This window comes from Gavialis gangeticus, unplaced genomic scaffold, assembly GCF_001723915.1.
Source record: "Gavialis gangeticus isolate Ggan-Ray unplaced genomic scaffold, GavGan_comp1, whole genome shotgun sequence".
In the NCBI taxonomy this organism is placed as follows: domain Eukaryota; kingdom Metazoa; phylum Chordata; order Crocodylia; family Gavialidae; genus Gavialis; species Gavialis gangeticus.
Genome location: NW_017728998.1, coordinates 36,240,529 through 36,259,762, shown reverse-complemented (window position 1 = coordinate 36,259,762; position 19,234 = coordinate 36,240,529). Strand labels below are relative to the sequence as shown.

The following is a 19,234-nucleotide window of genomic DNA, read 5'->3' as shown; positions in this document are numbered from 1 at the left end:
AGGTATGTACATTTTTTTTTTAGACATAATGCTATTGCACACTTAATAGACTACAGTATAGTGTAAACATAACTTTTATATGCACTGGGAAACCAAAAAATTCATGTGACTCGCTTTATTGCGATATTCGCTTTATTGTGGTGGTCTGGAACCGAACCCGCAGTATCTCCAAGGTATGCCTGTATTGAGTTCATCTACTTGTGCGCTTTACTGGAGTTGACGAATTAGCTCCACAGTAAAGCATCACCTTCTACATGTGTGCCAGTATTAGGATGCAGTAAACTAATTAACTCCATGATAGGATAGTACTATCGGGGACAGTACTGTCTTATGGCAGAGTAATAAACTGAAATGAAACATGCATAGATGGTGACCAGGCAGGGGACAGGCTCCTAGCTACACAGCTCGTATGTTTCCCACCCTTTTGCCCCAGCTGGAGCCTCTGCCACCCAATGGTTCTCCCCACAGCCCAGGGATGACTCCCCAAGACTGCTGCCAGCCCAAGCCGGCTCCTTCCCAGATCAAAGTGCTGCTATCCCAGGCTCATGTGTACACACTGCGCCCAGGAGGAGTTCATTCTGGCTCAAAGTACTCGGGAGTTTATCACATCACATTGACTGCATGTGTAGATGCGCCCATTAGATATCAAAAATTATGTGACATATTTGTTTCATTGTATTGAGACATTTTTTTGTCCATTAATCTCTGCCTTTAAAAGTTACTTTAAAGCAAAAGTTTCCTTCATCCTCAAAGATTACTGTTGCTATTGAGTGAAATAATGGTTCCACTCATGTCAGTTACAAAACCCCCATTGAATTCAGCTGAGCTATCATGTCACCCATTTCACTTTGCTGTGTATCTTATGTTTTAATAATCAGTTTAGTGCACCTGCAATAAGTTGGGCAGGGCAAGCTTTCCTTTAACCAGTTTCACGTAAGATATAATATAGACTAGCTCTGTTGAAGTAAATAGGAGTTTTGCAAAGGGGTTATCTCTAAGGTGTCTAAGCTTTACCTTGGCAGGCAAAGTTCTTTGGGTAGATGTGGTATCTTTTATAAGGCCAACTGAATAGTTGGAAAAAATGTTCTTTGCAAGCTTTCGGGCACAAATGCCCTTCTTCAGACATAGGGAGATTCTACTGATGTTATGTGTTCTGCAAGGTAGAAAAGAAGCTAATTGGCAATATTTAGGTCTGTAAAAATGCAAATGAGTGGTAGTTTGGGAGACAATGGGTAGAGATGGGAGGAAAGGAGGAGGAAAGAATGTGTGAAGGAATGTAGCTGTTCAGTTGCAGGCAGGTTACCTGGCGTTATTAGATGGCAGGCAGGTTGTAAAGTGCCATAAATCCAATGTCTATATTTACTCCATGATTTTTTGTATCCAGTAGACTTATGAAGTGTAGTTTGCAGGCTCATCTACAAAAGGTGTTGTGTAACCCTTTGAAGATTAGAACTGAGAGATTGGAGAGAGAGTGATTGTAAGCTTTACTTTTTTAGTTTTGCTTTCCTAGTTGTCCCAGAACATGTCATTTGTGCATTACTATGAGATGCTTTTTAAAAGCAGAATAAATCCTACATTATATCATTGCTAAACAGCAGTATTAAATGGAGTGTCACTTGAAAAACAAGGAAATGTTTCTTCTACTCTATTCAGCACTGGGGAGGTCTCACTGTGTCCAGCTTTGGGCCCCACACTTCAGAAAAGATGTGGACAGGTTAGAAAGAATCCAGCAGAGAGCAACAGAAGTGTTTAGAGGCCTGGGAAGCATGACTTACCAGAAATGGCTGAAAGAACTATGGTTATTTAGTCTAGAGAAGACAAGATTGAGGAGGGATTTTATAACAGTCTTCAAATATCTGAAAGACAATTATAGAGAGGATGAAAATGTACTGTGGCTATAGGGGACAGGTCTAGGAACAAGAGCCTCAAGCTGCAGCAGAGGCAATTTAAATTGAAGGTTAGGAAAAAGTTCCTGACTATGAAGGTAGTCATGCAATAGCTCAGGCTAGCTAGAGAATCTGTGCAATTGCCATCCCAGAAAGTTTTGAAGAATAGGTTAGACCAGGGGTAGGCAACATTTTTTGGCCAGAGTACTGAAAAACACCACAGTGCCTACCTCGGAAGGTGCCGGAATGCCGGCATGGCAGAAAAACAAAATGAGGGCAAGGGGTACGTGGCAGAATGCCCTGCTAGTGCTCCTTGCCCCCCACCCCACACGTGCCAGGGGTTGCCAACGCGTGGGTTAGACGGACGCTTGGCTAGGATGGTTTAATCGGGGATGATTTTGCCTGGAGCAGAGGGCTGGACTAGATGGCCTCATGATGTCCCTTCTAGGCCTCCTGATCCTGTGATTAGTGCTTTATAGCTAACCTGAGGGTCTTAACTAAGTTAACAGCTTCCTTAATTATCAGTAGAGAAAGGTAGAAGTAGTTGTACTTCATATCAGCAGATTGGAGATAACAAATTAAGTAATGAGCTATTGAAAAGATAAAGATGTTTTTACTTGTTCTTAATTTCATTTATGTTAGTAGTCATATTTTAATATCACAAATATGAGCAGAGTTCTTGTTCATTGTATTTCACTCTACCTATTTTCTTACATAACTACACATATTGGGCATTAAATGTTCAAAATGAGATTTTTTTCCCCCCTTTTTAAAGCAAGTTCTATGACATTTTAGTACAGCTATTTTAACCATTTTCATTTTAATCTTTGAAAAAATATCCAATTTGTCAACTATTATTTTATCAAAAAAGCAAAGTATTAATTCAGTTAATTCAAATACACATCATCAAATAAAAGACATTATTTCAATTGGCTTTACATTTTGCATATGAAACACAATTTGTAGTCAGATTTTTTAAAAGAACATTATAATTAATAGAAATCTTAAAGATGATTTGGATAAACTTTTTGAAAAAACAGGTCCTATATTCCTTATTTTTTCTATCAAACATATTCTTAACCATGGCAATATGTGTATTGGCATTTGGCCTTTCCCAAGGTGTTAAATGCCTGGTTTAATAGAAAATAGGCTGGTATTGCTGCTTTTTGTTAAAATTGCATAACATTTCCAATGTTTCAGTTGCTCATAACTTTGCCAGACTCGAACCTTTCCAGACTCTTTCTGTTCCAAGCAGATCTATTTTAGGCTTTAATTGTGTGATAATGCTATTTTGGACCTCTGCCTCATTTAGTACACAAGATGTGGTCAGTGAATGAGGCAGACATTTGACAAAGATTGTTGTTTTGCACTAGGCAATGGACCTGAATCCAAGAGAGATGAGTTCTGTTCCTGTTCTGCCATAGACTACTGATATTATTTTGGCAAAGATATCATAAAGTATGTGGCCAAGAAGGAACTTTAATTCTGGCATTTTTTGACTTTTGGGTGTTAAATTTTACTGCCTTAATTTGTTTGTTGTAAAGTTATTTTTTATACTTACATTTTTCTTCAGGAATTGGAGGGGGCATCCAAAACTATGGCATTGTGGAATACTGGATAAGATTACGTGTTCCTATGGATCAGACTATTCGACTCTATAAAGAACGATCAAAAGCTCTAGGATACATAACATCCAATGTAAGGGAATGTAAACAAATGCCAGAGGTAAATTAACTTTTTTCTGAACTTGACATACAATACACAGACCGAAGTGTTCAATATTGCACTTTTTTTAACGCAAGTATTTCCTTGCCATTGAAACTAAAAATGTTAACCAAAATGTACTGCTAATATTGCAGTATTTTCCAATGAGTCCTAACTCAAGGTGTTGTTAATTTGAAGATTTTTCCTGGAAATAATGGGTTTTATATTTGATTATTTAAGAATGATATTGTACCAATGGTTGAACAAAACCATAAATCGCTTTACAAATGGCTCTATTTTGATATTTTTGTAAGTTAACAGAAGAATGATGCTGAACATTTAAGTAATCTAATTCTTTTTTGGACTAAGCTTTTCATTTCTCTCTCTTTTTCTTTTTTTTAACTAATTTTTTTTTTCTAGAAGAATTCTGTTACTATACACCAGGGGTGCTCAACCTCTGGCCCACAGGCCAAATGTAAGTGCCAAGGCACCTGACCTACAGGGCTCCCCACAGGTTGGGAAATTTGGCAGCAGGGGAGTGGTAGCCATTAATATGGACACCATCCTCCCTGCCAAATTCCTAAATTCCAAGCCCCACACACCCAGTCAGAGCCAAGCCAAGCCCCCTTTCCTCCACAGGGCTGGGTTGGGGCCAGGCCATGCTCCCTTTTCCTCACAGGGCTGGATTGGGGCTGGATCACATGCCTGTTCCCCCACAAAGGCCTGGGTTAGGCTTGAGCCACACCCCTCCCCACAAGGGTCAAGCCATGCCCTGTTCAGCCTGCCAGCCAGATCACATCCTACCCCCAACACCCCACATGTCCAGATAAAGCTGCCTTCCCCCCCCATCCTTCCATGGAGCGGGGTTCAGACCAAGCTGCCCCCCACCCCCTCTGTGTAGCCAGAAGGTGCCTGCTGCACCAGCCCCTGGCACTGGATCAGAACCACCATCTGGCCTGTAGTTGGACCAGGCACTGTCTATCTGACCCACTAGGGAAAAAGGTTGAGCACCACTACTGTACTCTATCGTGACTATTGCTCATGTATCCTGCTTGTAAGCAGCAGTCATAAAAGAAAGGGAGTTCAGATGTCTTTGGCATTTGGCTTAGGAAGCACTTTCTTTAAACTGTCTTAATGAGCCAGTTTATGCTGTCAGTATAAACCAGTGAAAATTTGGAATAACTTCAGTGACTTCTGTGCAATTACTCCAGCTTTACACCAGTGTAATCTGAGAAGCAAATTTGGGTCATTATTTCTATATTTAGATCAATAGAAGTACTTTTAGGTTGTAGCTGTCAGAAGTAGTTCAGCAGTTTATACCACTGAATATTTAAATCTGGTTTTAAAGGAAATGAAAATTATTTAAATTTAATCTATAGATTCTGGAAGTTGTTAAAAAGTGAAAGTTAAAAGCTGCTACTAAGTCTTTTCTATTTTAGTTTATATTTATTTTCTGCCATGTTAATTATATAAACTCAGTCATTGTCATATAAGCATAATCTCAAATATCTACAAATCCAAACAAAACAGATAACATGTATTTTGTGGGAAAAATAGGATGGGAACAGTGGCAACGTATAAGGGATGGGTGCGCAGGGGTTTATGTGCACCCCCTGAGAGCGCTGGTGCACCCCCTGTCAGGCCACACTCCCTGTTTAGGCGACAGGCGGGGGGATGACGGGAGTGTCAGTTCTGCCCCTGTGAGCACCGGCCAGGGAGCGGGGCTGCCAGCAAAAGCAGCCGTGCTGCTTCCAGAAGTGGCCATGGGACTTCCAGAAGCAGCGCGGCAGCTTTTTGGTGAGTGAAATCGGCCACAGAGGGACCCCTAACCCCTGTTGCTGACAGGTGTCAGGAGGGGGCACGTGGCTTCCCTGACTCAAGAGGCACCAGTTGCCCATGGATGGGAAGAGCATTAAAAAAAAACAAAAAACTGCGAAACTGTCCATACACGTGAATGAATCACTGCTGCTTTTACAAGCCTTTCATGGCAGAAACTATAATGTTGTAAGAATCAGCAACATTATATGAAGTTTCATATAGTCTGCAGCTGCAGAACTAGCTGTAGCATTAGTTCAGAATCTACACTTTTACTTGTTTAAAAAAAATCTAGCTCCTATAGTTTTGAAAGTACAGCAGTCCTGAAAACATGAACAAATTGCACACTTTTATAAAAAGATTGTCTTCCCGTGTCTGTGAATAATCTGAGTATTAGCTCTGGTAGGTGTGAACTGCTCAATTCTATCAGCTGATAAATCTGGAACTGTCATATTTAGGTTTCATAATTATTATAAACTATTTCACAAAGATAATTTAACAAATGTATCCAGCTGGTATGTTTTGTCCCACAAAACCAAACTGCCACATCCAGATGTTAGACCTTCAGCCTCCAAGAAACTCTATAATGCAACTCTGCATTAGCAATGCAATGTTTGTGACACATATCTGCACAGCATACAGTAATACAAGGTGCTGATAATCATTTGTAATGAACGGAATTCCATTGATGATCTAGTACCATTGTTCCATTACCAGTTAATGTGTGTAACTATACTTAAAATTGAATTACTCTTGTTTTTATATTGAATTGCTTTTTGTTGACATGCTGAATCATGAAGTTTTAGAAGAAGCAAACAAACAAGCAGCAGATACAAAGAGGTTCATCCCCTCTTCTGCATCTTCAAAGTAACATTGAGCTGAATTTATTGTACAAATGAAGTTTTGACACATGAATTTAGTTAAACAGTAGTTTGGGTGTCATTCAAGCAAACAGCAGTTTGTTCTGTTTATATATCTCTTAAGCTATCCCAGCATAAGAATTTTAATGGTTTTAATTTAACATGTATTTTTTCAGTTAAAGCAGCCAGTACTCAGAACTGCCCAAGTCAGCGCTTCAGCAGATGGCAATTTAAATGAACTCCATATTACAGTAAAATGTTGTGACAATCTACAGTCCCGAAAAAACGACCTTCAGCCAAGTCCTTACGTTGTCTACAAGTTCTTTGACTTTGCAGACCATGATACTCCCATCATATGCAGCAGCAACAACCCACAGTTAGACGATCACATGCATTTCCCAGTGCCAATGAATGCAGATTTAGACCGATACCTTAAATCAGAGTCCTTGACCTTTTATGTGTTTGATGATGATGAAAAGGAAGAAAGTGTTTATATAGGGAAAGCCAGTGTGCCTCTTATTTCATTAGCGCATGACAGATGCATCTCAGGTAAGAATTTATCTTCTGCAGAGAAAACAAACTGTTTACATGCTTTTCCATTATGTATTTCTTTTAAAATGGTTGGCCTCATTTTAGTGGTATTCTAGTTTTACACCAGAGTAAATTCTATTGACAACTTATTATGAGGTTTTGCATTTCATTACCGCCAGAAACTGCCTGTTTATCGGGCTGAATGTAAGGTTCAGATTTGTACATAAATCTTTCCTAAATGAAAAAGAGTTATTATAATGTTTTTAACCTCCCTATAAGTTTAAAAAAAGGCCCAAAAATCAAGGATAAGCTGTAACTAAGCCTACTCACACTAATGACAACATATGTACTCTCTTTTCCTGTATTCAGCTCACAGTTCTGTTTGTGACATGAGTATCATTTGATAAATAAGCCATAGGTCTGATCAGCATAAGTTGCCATTCATTAATAGTGCCTGAATTTAATTGCTTACATGACATCTATATTTTCTTTATTTTGCTAATATTTTCCTAATCTCCTTATATTTGACAGATTTGCTGAGACTGAGACTTAGCTAAGTTGTCAATAAACTGTATTTCTGTGACACTGATAGGAAGGCACCATTAGTGTTAACCTCCCTTGGACAATTCTGGATCAAAAATTAGATTTAGGAACTGCATTTGAATCTATGCTACATGCATTGAAATGAATGTTTTTAAATTATTTTGACAAACTTATTTTAAAACAGAATTAATGAACAGAAATATGAATCTCAAAGGAGGAAAAGTCCTATATGTGATAAGCTTCATATAAGGAATTAGAACAATATTTAGCACTGCTATTAGGGTGTTGTACTAAGGCAGTGGTCTCCAACCTTTTTAAGTAGAAGATCATCTCTGGAATTTAAAAGCAACCCAAGATCTGCTTTGCACCGCCACCATCCTCTCCCCTCCCCCCAACCCAGCAAGTAAGTCTGTGGGGAGGGAAGGGGGGAGGAGCAGATCAAGGCAGAGGGAGAAGAAATTATTTGGGGGCGTGCCTCCCCAGCAGGTAAGTCCCACCCAGCCAGGGTCCCATTCAGCTTACCCCTGCTCCTGCCTCTGCGGTACTGTCCCTCACTGCGGGGGCCTCGATCTAGCCGCTGCCCTTTCCCTCCCCCATGGGCTGGGGTGCCCACGTGCATGTCCACGGGCACTCAGCCCCCACACCCCAGCCTTAGATCAACTCCAAGAGGCTTCGAGATCTACTGGTGGATCAAGATCCACTGGTTGGTGACCACTGTACTAAGGCATAGGTCCATATGGGCCATGGCTTTGCAGTTGCATCCAGCTGAACAAGCATTTCAACTTTTATACATATGATTGCAGAAATGGGATGTATAGCAGAAATAATTTGGGAAAACCCTCCATGATGAGTTTTGACTTTTCTAATAAATCTAAAACAATGTGCAAAGCTTCATTACTGTCGTTCTGTTTTTAAATGATGCTGCATCACAGAAAAACTCATATTCTAGCTCATATCCTCTGGGCCACCCTTTTATATGTGTCTATAATTTACAAGACTATTTGCAGGGGGTGTATATAGTCAATAAGGACTGTTGCTTATTTCACCACTTAAAGGTAACTCAATTAAAATCATTTGCAGAAGTGTACACTAAGAATCTAAGAACAAATTTTGTAGCAGTCATATTTAACAGTATTGCATAGACAAACTGTGGCAATGTGGCAATTTGAATAAAAAGAAAATGTTTCTAATGTGTATTTAAATACTTTAATACACATTTAAATAATTTTTCTTGTATCCATTTGGCAATAGACTCTCAGAACCACTTGATAATCTTATTTTAAAATTCTTACTCAACTGCATTCATTAAAATATAACAACTCTTAGAAGCTGTTTTTATTTTGTCAAAGTTGGTTTCTGGATTAGTGAAATTTGCATATATTTAAAAAATAATTGTATAATTGTTTAAAACAAAAACTGAACAAATATCAACCTTAGCTAAGGAGCAGAGAAATTATTTTAGCTAAAGAAAGCTACTTTGAAAAAGGATAAAGAATGTGATATCAGAGAGATAGCAGCCTGGTCCATTAGGGCCTAGAAAGCCTACAAGGTATCTATTCAAATGTTAACAGGCCATTTTGTATTGTGGTCTTAAAATCCTTTGCTTCAAAATAGTCCCCATTTCTGGCTGAATCTTTAGGAGATACCCCTCTGCTTTGAATTAATATTCTGTGTTGTGTATTGGATAATGACATTCTTAAGGGAGTTTTAGAAAATGAATATAATTCCTCTTTGATTCTTGCATTCCATGCTGTTTCACTTTGCATGAGAAATTAAGTAGTTAGATCTTTTTGGCTTTTTACTTTCAGGTACATTTGAATTAATAAATTGTGAAAAGCACTCAACAGGTACCATTGATGTTGAACTAAAATGGAGATTTGCCTATCTACCACCAAGTGGAACAGCAATCCCTGCAGACCTAGCAAATTACATCCAAAATGAGAAATCAATGGAGACTAAATCACCAGTGATGGAGGAAGTTCAGACTCCAGCCCTGATCACTTCTTTTAATAGATCAGCAGCAGTAAGTAATTTAGCAAGTTCACAATACTTAAGAGATTTAAGAGATATTTTATAGTAGATCGTTCAATCCAGCTCTAAGTAGGATTAATCTATACAATACATTTCATAGTGCTTAGTTCATATACTTTATGCAACTACAATCTTGGATCTCCTTTGGGAGACTTCCCTGTTGCCATTTTTGAAGTCTCCTACATATGTACACAATAGCTTAGAACACAAAAATAAAAAAATAAATCTTTTTCATAGAACCATTTTGTAGGACTTCCAAAATATTTTTTTAAGTTAAATTCAAATCCTCAATCAGATGAGAACCCCTCCACCACCCCCCCCAAAAGAAATAAAAAAATTTCCAGAATAGTTTACCATGTAGTCATCAGACTGTAGATTTGGAATATTGCCTATCAGCTAATAAATAATCAAGCTGAAAATTAAACAGCTTTAACTCCACACCAAAGAGAAGATATTATAAGTAATGGCAAGCACTGATTGTGATGAATTCCTTTCTGAATTTGGCTACCTTGTTCCAAAAGAAATAGGTTGCTATAACAGGAAGCTAGAAGGCTCTTGTTACTTTAAGAGGAAAGAATAGCAGGCTAGGCAAAATCCAGGAGAACAGGCAGCTAGGAAACAAGCTAACTGCTAATGAAATGGCTGCCAGGAAACAGACCAGATTGTGAGGCACAGGTAGAAGCTAACTAAGGAAAGATGATTCAAACTGGGGAGGGAGGCAGAGCAGAAAAAATCATTAAGGGCAGTTAGGGAGTCAGCCCAGAAACAATTTGCTGCAGACAGAGGACCTAAGTCCTAGCAGGGAGAACAGAAGGTCATCAGGCACAGAGGGGGACTCCTGTGAGTGCCCACAGAGTCATGTAACCAGAGGGTACAGTGCTTAGGAGACTCTCTAAGCCAGTGCCTGAACCCAGGCTATCAGTCTGACCCTGCTAGTTACCAAGTAAAGAGCTCCTGCCCTGAAAAGTTGCAGTGGGAGCCTCTGCTAACTCCTGGAATGCCCTGAGAATACCAGTAGAACTGACTGCTTGATGTAAGGGATGATAGGACACAGGGCAAGGAGAAACTAGACAGTCATTTGGGCTTGGAGTTTTGTTGGAACCTGAGGGCTTATGTGTTTTGTTTGAATTTGTACCAGTGGTTGGGGTTTGGGATTGTATGGGTGGTTTGAAGGTCGCATTAGTGCCAGAGGGACATGTGACTGCCTTGAGCCTCACCAGGGGTCAGGCTCAAGGCACTGACTAGATTAGAGGGCCCAGAGCCCTAGCGGGGCAGAGATAGGGACATGGGAGCCCAACATTGCCCTAGAGGGGCAAGAACCAGGGCCATGGGCCCATAGCCCATAGGGACAGAAACAGGACTAGAGAGCCCACAGCCCAAAGCAGGGCTGAGATTAGGGCCAGGGGCCTATAGCTCAAGAGGGGCAGTGATGCCTGTGAGGCAAAGCAAGGGTTGGGGACTTGCAGGCCATGAAGGTCAGAGACAGGGGCAGAGATAAGGACCAATGGCCCACAGCCCAGGAGGGACAAAGCTAAGAGCCTTAAAGAGCAAGACAAGGGCTGGGGCCCAAGAAGCCAGACCTGGTACTGTGGGACTAGGCTAAAGGGACTAGCCAGAGCAGAGGGGCAGAGGCCAGTACTAGCAAGGGAGTGGAGGTCTGAAGTGGCCTGGTAGATGGGGCGAAGTGCCCACCTAAGTGATGACTGGAAACACCTGCAAGGCATGGGCATGACTATAGGAGAGGTTCAGAGGCTGTGATTAGCTCATAAGGCATCAGGTGCATTGGGGCACATACAGGACAGGAGGGCCTACCCAGCGTGAAGGCTGGTTGGGGACCACTAGGGCCCGAGAGAGATCCACTTACAGAAGAACAGGGCAGGGTTCACTTTCCAAAGATAATGAAGAACATCAAGGCATAGCAGGAGGGAAAAATGCTGGGATAACCAAGAGCCACAGTGGCATGGGAGCCACATGGCCACCAGGGGGCGTCATGCTCACGCCTGGAGCACTGGTCCAGTTACAGTTGCATATTTGTATAACTTAAATCTAAAGAAAATGTTTCTGAGTATTTGAAAGATCTTCAAAGCAGCAGTGTGTGTGTTGCTTTCATTATTAGAAGACTGGAAGTTAGTAAAGCAGTAATATTTAAAATAAGAGCACCATTTTTAAAAAAGACTACAAGAAGGAAAAAGTTGCCCATTCTTGTTTAATTCTCATTAGCATAAACCACCTCAGTACACAGGGAAAAACACAACGGGGAATAAGCTGCCTTCTTTACATACTCTCTCCTTATTGCATTAAAGCTTTTACAGACAATTCTTCATTTAGAATTTTCTTGTTAATTTTGCAAGTATTGCTAGCTTCCTCTGTTACTGCTCTTACTTCAAAATTCAGGAAAAAGAGCTGGTGCAAATAGAATTAGTTTACAGCAAGTGTGTCAAACTCCATCTAGTCCCCCAGGCTGGATCTAGACCACAGGACTTCTTGTGATCTGAATCTGGAAATGGCAGCAACAGCAAGACAAGCAGTGGCAGGGAACTGTGGGGATTAACACATCTGCCTCTTGTCTCTCAGTGCTTAGATGTATCCCACACAGGCTCCGTACTTTTTGGGAACATTCCCCATGTCTTCCTTGCCCTTCTAGGACTCCTTTGGACCAGATGAGATGGCCCACAGACTGTACGTTTGACACCCCAGGTCTGCAAAATAAACAAATGAAGTAGAATTTTGAGGTGTAAAACATTCTGCTACATCTTTGCTGCTCAGGGATTCAGTCCTACAACCATTCTGTTCTGTACTTGCAGCCTCTACTAACCTCCGTGGGTATTCCATCAACTTTCAGGATGAAACTATGAGTGTCTTTCTGTCGTTAAATTGTTATCACTTCAAATATAATCCATACCTTTACAAAGGATTCACAAAGTCTGAAACTTTTTACTATAACAAATTATAAATGACAGGTATTTATAGTCAGACTTACCCCCAAAAATATTAGTACACCTTGAAAGTTGTTATAAACACAAAAGCTTTTATGGGTGGTGTGGTTGGGTTTTTTTTATTTGGATTGGCTGCACAGTTGAGGTAGATTTAGACAAGTTTTTGGGTATCTCACTATCTTCATCTGGTCTCTGCCAAAAGTTTGTCTAAATGTACCCCAACCATGCATTTAGTCCCATAAAAGATATCATCCACAAAAATACTTTTGCTCTTGTTAAGTCAAGCAATTAAAGAACACATTTTGCTATATTTTAAATATGCTTTTTTATCCTAGACACCAAAGCCTAAACCAAGGCAGCGCACAGCTCAAGCTGGCAAGAAAGTATCTTTCATGGATGCCAATACATTACAGATTCCAGTAAGTTTTAAATGTTTTCCATGTATATAGATTGCTCCACACAGGCTGTCTCCCAAATTGGAAGTGTTCTCACAGGCTACCTCCTCAGCTGGAACTATGCATTGTACAGTACTAATTAACTTGCTTTTTTTACTACACAAACTGCATTATTGTAGGTTTGGGAGGCTGACCAAAGGGATCGGCATTGTACTCCAGAGAAATAGGTTGCATTGCTACTGTTTGCATGGTAACCTTGCACTATAGTTATTTTAATTAACTGAATCCAGTTAATTAAAATAGTTTCTTTACCACCATATTGTAAAATGTTCTAGGATGTGCGCTAAGTATTACTTATTAGATATTATTATGGTTTATTAATTATAGGGAGGTTAAGGGTTAGGGTTTATGTTCATGAATACATTGATAACCTTAGTCATTAAAAACATAATATGTGTTTTCAGTTCACATTTCTTCCTACTGTTATCTAATTTACCTTTATTAAAGTTGCTGTTTTGGATAGTGAAACATACCAGAAATCATAATCACAAACTAAGTCAATCTGTTGTTAGTTCTCCTTAGAAAAGGGCACAGCTGATTAGTGAAATTAAACTTTTTGAAAAATGTAATTCTGAAAAATTATAGTGGAAGGAATGTATTTATATATTAATATACAACTTTAATTAGGTTAAATCTTCATAGAAATGTTTTTGGACCCCTCTTATTCCCAAGTGCCTCCTCTCCTTCCTTTTCTTCTCCCCACTACTACGTAGGGATGCATTTCCTGTCACTTGAATGTTTAGGTACCTGATTTACGGCTCTACTCTGGTGCACAAGATTCGGATGTTCAAAAAGCAAAAGCACATTTCAGTGGGTTTTCATTGTTCAACTATGTAGGCTTCCTTGAATATTCTAGATTTCCTGTTCACATAACCCAAATTTCAGGCAAAATAGTAAAGTGCTTTTATTGAATAATGAAATGAAAACTGCTTTTTGTGGGAATCTTAATATTCTACTATCCAGTTTCCAACTCAGATGTTGCAATATGGTGCCTAGTGCAAGAGCTCTAGAAATTTAAAATAGTTAGGAAACAAAGAACCTGAACAAAGAATTTATTCTGTCTGGTTAGATCATGTTTGCTGCAGAGCTGCCTAATTAGCTACACAGTAAGGTCTCAACATCTACACATGTGGCCCTATTAGACCACAGGAAACTAATTAACTCTGCCGCTGGTTAGTATTTGTAAATAGAAGTACTATCCTACATTGGGGTTCTTTAGTGTGAAGCAATGCTTGCTGGGGCACAAGTGTGCTGCAGTGCAAGGGCTGCTTCCCAGCTAGCCCCACCCTTGTGCCCCAGCTAACCCTTTGACAGCATGTTGAGCTGGGTTGGAGTAGCCCCAGGCTGGTAGACTGACCCCCCTGCCAGGGCTGCTCTAACATGGCTCAACATGCTGCAGTTTCCACGTCTGCCCGGAAGCACCAAGTCCAAGCGTAATACGCACTGAAATTTATTGTTCCATGCTAATAGCACATGTAGATGCACCCATTGTAACTGCTCTGATGAAGAAAGTACCTGCAGCTGCAAAAAATGAGACTCACTCAGGTTTGGGTTGAAAGTTTTTGGTTTTAGGTGTCATGTGTATATCACCAGTCAACAACGATGTTCAGTCAGAGGTGGACGGACGCTAGGACTCCTCTGCCTGTGCCTTTGCTATCACCGATGCTTTTCCCTGCTGAAGCACAGAGATAGTTCCTACTGCTATCGGTTATCCCAACCACAGCACAGAGAAAGCTCCCACAGCTACCACTTCTCCCCACTGCAGTGTGGAGAAAAGGCTGTCCCCTGCACTTCTCTCCACCATAGAGAAGCCCCTGCTGCTGAACACTGCTGAAGACATAATATGCAGGCTGGATCTGAGCTAGAGGCCATAGCTTGCTGACCCCTGGATTTATGTAGTAAATTTAATCTTTTCCTTATTTTATGCTAATAACCTAGGGTTCTGTTGCTGATGAAGATGATAACAGAATTGCACAGAAGATTAAGGCTGATGCATCTGTTGTTTCAGATACTTCAGAGGTACAAATTGTTTCAACTTGTGGGAGATCACATGATTTATGTTTGTATGTTGATAACTGCCATAGTAAATTCACTGTTAAATTTTATGAATGCACTAAATGTGAAACTGTAATACAGCGGTATCCTATTTTAATTGTTTTGTAATTAGAATTTGAATTTTATATATTTCATTGGGTCTCCTCTTAACTGTAGAGAAGAGCGGTTAAATAAGTGGTCAGTAATGAAGTTGACATCAGCATTACAAACCACATATACTGTGTACTCCACAACTACTAAACAACTTAGAAACCCAAGAATGTTAGAGAAAAAATTATCTTATTTATCAGGCAGGACAAATGAATGTTTAAGCAAATGGTTTTATACAGGCTTATATGGACTGTCATGTTTCATAATTTCATAGACATTAGGGCTGGAAGGAACCTTATAAGATCATTGGGTCCAGCCCCCTTCCCAAGGGGCAGGAAGTCAGCTAGGGTCAAGGGATCCCAGCAAGACAAACATCTAAATGATTCTTAAAAGTGTCCAGAGTAGATGCTCGCACCACCTCTGGGGGGAATCTGTTCCAGGCCTTGGGGGCTTGGACACTAAAGAAGCTTTTCCTTATGTTCAGCCTAAAACAGTCTTGCAAGAGTTTGTCACCATTGGACCTTGTCATCCCTTGGGGTGCTCTGGTGAACAAGCATTCCCCTAGATCCTGATGCACACCCCTTATGTACTTATAGGCTGCCACCAAGTCACCCCTGAGCCTGCTCTTCTCCAGGATGAAGAGTCCCATAGCTCACAGCCTCTCTTCATAAGGCCTGTTCTCACGCCCTCTGATCATGCATGTGTCTCTCCTCTGGACTTTTTCAAGTTTCTCCACGTCCTTCCTAAATCGTGGAGCCCAGAATTGGATGCAGTACTCCAGCTGTGGCCTCACCAAAGCTGAGTATAGTGGGAGGATGACATCCTGGGTCTTACTCGAGATGCATTGGTAGATGCAAACTAGAGTTTTGTTCACTTTGCTACCTGTGGTATCGCATTGGTGGCTCATGTTTATCTTGTGGTCAATCATGACCCCTAAGTCTTTTTTGGTCATGGTGCTAGTGAGTATAGCACTGCAGAGCCTATAAGTATGATGCAGGGCTTTTTTCCCTGAGGTGGAGCACCTTGGATTTCTCTGTATTGAATGCATCAGGTTTTCATCCACCCACCTTGCAAGCCTATCGAGGTCAGCCTGGATCATCAGCCTATTCTCAAGTGTGGACACTCTTCCCCAAAGTTTGGTGTTGTCAGCAAACTTAGCTAGTCCGCTTCTAACACCAGTGTCCAAGTACAGGTAAAGAGTTACAGGTCCAAGAATGGAGCCTTGGGGGACACCACTAGTCACTGAGTGCCACGTTGATTTGTTTCCATCAACTACCACTCCCTGGGTCTGACCTCAGAGCCAGTTCCCCAGCCATTGGACTGTGGAGTACTTGAGGCCACAGTTGCCCAATTTTTCCATGAGGACATCATGGGACACCAGGTCAAAGGCTTTTTTAAAGTCCAAATATATGACAACAACCTCTTCTCTTTTGTCCAGGTGATGTATCACCTGGTCATAGAAGGAAATGAAGTTGGTCAGGAAAGACCTACCCACAACAAACCCATGCTGGCTATCCCTCAGAATGGTGCCTTCTATTAGCCCGTCAAGAATGGTTTCTTGGATAACTTTTTCCAAAATCTTCCCAGGAATTGAGGTCAAACTGATTGGCATGTAGTTTCCCGGGTCTTATTTCCTCCCTTTCTTGAAAATGGATACCACATTGGCCCTCTTCCAAACTTCAGGTATTCCACCTGAGTGCCACGAGTTCTCGAATATCCTTGCCAGTGGCCATGCTATCATGTCTGCCAGTTCCTTTAGCACTCGTGGGTGCAATCTGTGCGAACCAGCTGATTTGTGGTAGTCCAGCCTCTCAAGATGCTCCCTCACAAGATCCACACCAGCAGTGGGCATATATTCACCCTCACACTGGTTGTTCTGCATTGTGGTAGGCAGGGTGGTCCCTTTTGGCTTGTGAAAAAACAACACAAAGTAATCATTAAGCAGATTGCCTTTTTTCCTTGATGTCAGTAGTCAAGTGCTCCAGCTAGTTTAGCAGGGGTCCAGTGTTGCCTTTGTTTTGTTTTTTTTTCAATTCCCCACATATCTAAAGAAGGACATTTTAATGGTCTTGATTCGTGTGGCCAGTTGGAGTTCAGTTGCAGTCTTGGCTTTCCTAGTTCACTCCCTGCAGGTGCAGACCAGTGCAGAATACTCCTCCTTAGTGGTGTTTCCTGTCTTCCATCCTTTATAAGCCTCTCTTTTTAGAGATAGGAGGTCCGTGAGTTCTCTGTTGAGCCAAGGGGATTGTTGAGCCCTTTTACCAACTTTCCTGTGGATGGGGATGAACTCGCCTTGTGCTTCTAGGATTGCTTCCTTAAAGAGCAACCACTCATCATGAACTCCCTTCCCTGTGAAATCATGGCCTCTCAGGGTCTCAAGAACAAGCCTCCTGAACTTATGAAAGTCAGCTTTCCTAAACTCGAGGACTACTGTATTGCTGGGTGACTTGCCAGCTTTGCGATGGATAGTGAAAGTGATAAACTCGTCGTCACTGTCACCCAGGTCACTGATTAGATCATCCCCTTTGGCCAGTACCAGCTCCAGCAGCACTTTGCCTCTTGTCGGCTCATAAACTTCTAGGGACAGGAGAGTTCATCCTCACATCCTCAAAGGAAGCTTTGAGACCCATTGGATTTGGCCCAGTGCTCATCCCATGAGAAGTCCAGGTAGTTCAAATCTCCCATGACGACCATCCACCAAGAGTGTGCGGCCTCGGCCAGTTCCCTGGCAAATTCTTGGTCAGGCTCTTGTTCCTGATTTGGAGGTCTGTAATAGACTCGCTATGTTTCCCTCGTATTCTAACTCAAAGGGTCTCCAATAGTCCTCCTTGGGTGCCAGTCTCAGCTTGTAGGGACGTATAGCTTCACATAGAGAGCTACGCCCCCTCCCCCATCTTTTTTCAACATGATTTCTCCTGTACAAGGTATAGCCATTTATACCCATAGTGCAGTCATAAGAGGAGTCCTACCAGGTCTCTGTTATCCCTATGAGATTGTAGTAATTTTTGTTTAGCAGGAAGGACCAGTTCCTCCTGTTTATTCTCCAAACTCTTAGCATTAGTGTATAGGCAAGTATGCTGCTGGAGGCTCTAGGCTTCCTTGTACTCATGGAGAAGCTCTGTTCCTCTTCTGGGGTAGGGGTAAGTTCCCTTGAGCATCCTAACCTGCTGCGGTTGATGCTCAGTGAGCTTGCTCTGGTGGTTGTCCACCCATCCCCTAGCGAGCTTAGTTTAAAGCCCAGTCAAGCAGGTCAGCCATTCTGGCTGAAAAGAGCTTCTTCCCCAGTGGAGTGAGGTGGAGGTAGAGGTTCTGTTCCAAACAAACCACTGCCTCTCTTTCCAAACAACAGGCTGTGGTCATAGAAGCCGGAGTCTTCATGATGGCACCAGAGCTGCAGTCTTCTGTTTTAGTGCCTCAATTCATCTCTCCCTCCTCAGCCCATGACCTGTAACCAGAAGGATTGAGGAAAAAAACCGCGTGTGCTCCCAACCCCCTGACCCCACTCCCAGAGCCCTGTAGCCATTCATGACCCAGCTGGGATTGCTCCAAGCCATGTCATTTGTGCCCACATGGATACGGAGCATGGGGCAGTAGTCAGAGGGCCAGATAAGTTTTGGGATCCTCTCAGCCACATCCCAAATCTGGGCTCCTGGGGGCCAGCAAACTAAGAGGTTGGGGTGATCAATCGCTCCCTCTGTCCCCCTCAGGAGAGAGACTTCCACAATGACCACTCTGTGTTTCATCTTAGGCATGATACATGATCATGTTTCTTCCTCACATAATGTTATATTAAGTTATTATGTTATCATATAATTTAATATAATAATATAACATAATGCCATAAAGCTGGCAAGTCAGTCAGCAACACTGAAGTCCTTGACTTCAGGAAAGCTGACTTTGACAAGCTCAGGAAGCTTGTCAGTGAGGCCCTAAGGGACCACGACCCCAAGGGGAGGGGAGCTCAGGAAGACTGGGTGCTCCTCAATGGAGTGATCCTTAGTGCACAAGCTAATTCTATTCCATCTTGGAGAAAAGGCAGCAAGAAGGCACAGAAGCCCCGCTGGCTCTCCAGGCATCTAGCAGACCTTCTGAGACTAAAAAGAAAGGCTTACAAAGGATGGAGGGCAGGATTCACCTCCAAGGAGGAATATTCTGCACTGGTCCGGTCCTGCAGGGAGCAAACCAGGAAAGCCAAGGCTGCAGCTACACTCCAACTAGCTTTGAGTATCAAGGACAATAAAAAGTCCTTTTTCAGATATGTGGGGAGCCAGAGGAAAAGCAAGGACAACATTGGACCCCTGCTAAACCAGATGGGACATCTGACAACT

At 41.7% G+C, this 19,234-nt stretch overlaps 1 protein-coding gene across 3 annotated transcripts in view; it reads left to right on the top strand.

Moving 5' to 3' along the window:
• The window catches only part of RPGRIP1L (RPGRIP1 like), a 168,417-nt gene that overhangs the window by 82,035 nt on the left and 67,148 nt on the right, over positions 1-19,234 (top strand). For all 3 annotated transcript variants that reach the window (XM_019505718.1, XM_019505720.1, XM_019505719.1), the window contains exons 15-19: positions 3,460-3,611; positions 6,442-6,814; positions 9,148-9,362; positions 12,642-12,725; positions 14,700-14,780. In XM_019505718.1, coding sequence (XP_019361263.1) covers positions 3,460-3,611; positions 6,442-6,814; positions 9,148-9,362; positions 12,642-12,725; positions 14,700-14,780 — 905 coding nt within the window. The remainder of the gene's footprint in view (positions 1-3,459; positions 3,612-6,441; positions 6,815-9,147; positions 9,363-12,641; positions 12,726-14,699; positions 14,781-19,234) is intronic.